We start from the raw sequence: 2807 nt of genomic DNA on the forward strand, positions 1-2807 counted from the left end.
TGTAACTCTAAATGTAGGGCAAGCATCTACAGATTGCAAACTATCTCTAGGGTCCTTTTAGAGCACAGATAGTTGATTTGGTGTCATTTTCTCTTTTTCGTTGGTTCTACTGGGACCCAGATACAAGCTATGTGAACTCTGTTGTCAACCTAAGACCTTTCTGTAATAAAGGATTGGACTGTGGTCTCCTGAGTGTGAGATAATGTAAGGCTTGTCTGAGGAAACCTTTTGCAGTCATAACCAGCTGTCCAATGGCTGATAATCAGAGGTGATGTGAAATTCTAAAATCAATGTGCAGAAATGTTTAAGGAAAACATTAGAAACAAGTTTAAGAATGGATTTTTTTAGTTTCAAAGAGATTGTAGTTGAAATATCGCTAATGCCTATCATTATTTTCATCCCTATTGTTTATTTTCCATAAACAATAACGATTTTTTCTCTACAAATCTTGAGGTTTTTTTCTCAAGGTAACAATGGCTGCATAATTAACGACCTCGCTAAAAACAAAACTCTTGACATATTTCCCTACTGCCCCAGGTTAAAAGTGTTTGGATTAGAACTGCAATAACTTTCTCCATAAATCACATACAGACTGTTTCATTCGCACTTGAAGGGAATTATCATGTGCGGTTAAGAACTCTGCTTTAATAGAAAAATTATTTCTCTCAGAGTCTATATTCTGAAAACTGGATAAACAATTTTAAACTATTTAACAGAATGTTTAAAAATATTTATATTTTGTCAGTAAATAAAATTTATCAAGTGAGCTTGTCGGAGAGACCAGCATGGGCAAAGGAGTCAATGCTGCCAAAGAGTTCAGGAGTGCAGAGCTCTCCACGTGTCCAGAGAGCCACGACTGGGAACGTATTTGACTCCACAGCCGTCAGGGATGAGGCGCTTCTTAGCCACTTTGTCTTCAAATTCGTTAGCATTAAACTTGGTAAAGCCCCACTTCTTGGAGATATGGATCTTCTGGCGGCCAGGGAACTTGAACTTGGCCCTGCGCAGGGCTTCAATCACGTGTTCCTTATTCTGAAGCTTGGTGCGGACGGACATGATGACTTGGCCAATGTGGACTCTGGCCACCGTGCCCTGCGGCTTCCCAAATGCACCTCGCATGCCTGTCTGGAGCCTGTCAGCCCCGGCGCAGGACAGCATCTTGTTGATGCGGATGACATGGAAGGGATGGAGCCGCACTCGGATGTGAAAGCCATCCTTGCCACAACTCTTCACCATGTACTTGTTGGCACAGATTCGAGCGGCCTCCAGGGCTTCAGAGGAGAGCTGCTCGTATTCATCAGACACCATGTGGCCGCACAGTGGGAACTCATCCACTTTTGCCTTCTTCCGACCCAGGTCAAAGATGCGGATCTTGGCATCCGGGACTCCTCGGCAGAAACGAGACTTTGGATACGGCTTGTTTTTACAATACCGGTAACAGCGCGCTGGTCGGCGGCCCATGGCGACACCAGGAACCTCGGCCCGCGTCGAAGAGAAAGAGGCGCGCGCCCCGCCCCCCCGCCGTCTGCGCATGCGCCTTACTTCCAGCGCCTCTCTTCCCACGTGGGAACCATAGAGTCCTGATGACGACGTGGAGACGCTCTTTCAGGACGTCCCCACCGTAGACACAGCAACTCTATTGCTTTGTGAGTACAACTTGGCACATGCGCAGAGCGGAGAGTGGCTCGGTGTAGTTTCCCCGGGCTTGCGGCGTGACGAGTTGGGCTTTGCCACAGCAGCCGGAGAAACTTGTCTTCCCGCCGTCCCTCCTGGGCATGGATCTTTTGCCCTAGGCTTGGTTATAGGTATAAAAGACCGACTTTTGTAGAGTTTAAATAAGGAAGCTGCCTCCGGCTGTGCAATATCCTTTGTTTCTAGTTTGTCTAAATAATTCATCTTCCGGAACTCTATTTCCCACTATTTATAGATCAATTGCTATTTCTCAAGGAGTATGTGGTTTTCTTTTCTACATAAAGTGGTTTCTTGGCATAGGCTGTCTGATAAGGTTCAAAAAAAGAGATTAGAGTGGGGACAGACACCTGTTGCATATGTTGCTTGATAATTGCTTTAGAAACATTAAATTTTGGAGTTTTATTTGGCCATATAGAATGAACTTATTAGCAAAACGGCATCCACAAAATTGAAATATTAACTGAATTTTTCAACTTAAGGCTATTTTCATTTTCAAGGGTTACAATTGCTAGAAGCTATAGAAGATTAACTATTTATGCTTTATTAATCTTTTACACCTGAGAATCAGTTTTAATCCTTTTTCCCCTTTATGATAAGAGATTAAAAAAAAAACTATTATGATTGGGATCATAATGTGGGAAGGAGGAAAATGAGAGAAAGAGAATTTGCAAATACTCTATAATCCCTACCTGAATTTTTGTAGTTTTGTTTTGATCTCTTAGTGCTATTTCACAAATCCATGACATCATGGAACAAAGTCCTTCCAATGTGAATATACTCTACTCATGCTTTCTCTTTAAAAAGGACACGAATAGAGGTGCCTGGTGGTTCAGTCATTTAAGCATCTGACTCTTGGTTTCAGCCCAGGTCTTGATCTCAGGGTTGTCAGTTCAAGTCCCATGTTGGGCTCCACACCCAGCCTGGCACCTACTTAAAATAAAATAAAGTAAAATAAAATAAAATAAAAAATAAAATAGAATAAAGGAAACAAATAAGCTGTAACAAAATGATTTCTATCCTTAAAGTGAGTGGTATTTTACAAAATATCCATATCAGGAAAGAAATATTAAAACTCCCAATTTAGAGAACTTTTCCATATTATATTAAAGCTTGCT

The 2807-nt window shown here is 41.9% G+C and overlaps 1 protein-coding gene across 1 annotated transcript; it reads right to left on the minus strand.

The window, feature by feature from the left end:
* Positions 1 to 389: 389 nt before the first annotated feature.
* RPL10L (ribosomal protein L10 like) lies at positions 390 to 1538 on the minus strand. Its single transcript, XM_072838457.1, has one exon. The coding sequence runs from the start codon at positions 1531 to 1533 to the stop codon at positions 817 to 819; it is 717 nt and encodes a 238-aa protein (XP_072694558.1). The 5' UTR covers positions 1534 to 1538; the 3' UTR covers positions 390 to 816.
* Positions 1539 to 2807: the final 1269 nt, after the last annotated feature.

The sequence above is a fragment of the Canis lupus genome, chromosome 9 (assembly GCF_048164855.1).
Source record: "Canis lupus baileyi chromosome 9, mCanLup2.hap1, whole genome shotgun sequence".
Classification (NCBI taxonomy): domain Eukaryota; kingdom Metazoa; phylum Chordata; class Mammalia; order Carnivora; family Canidae; genus Canis; species Canis lupus.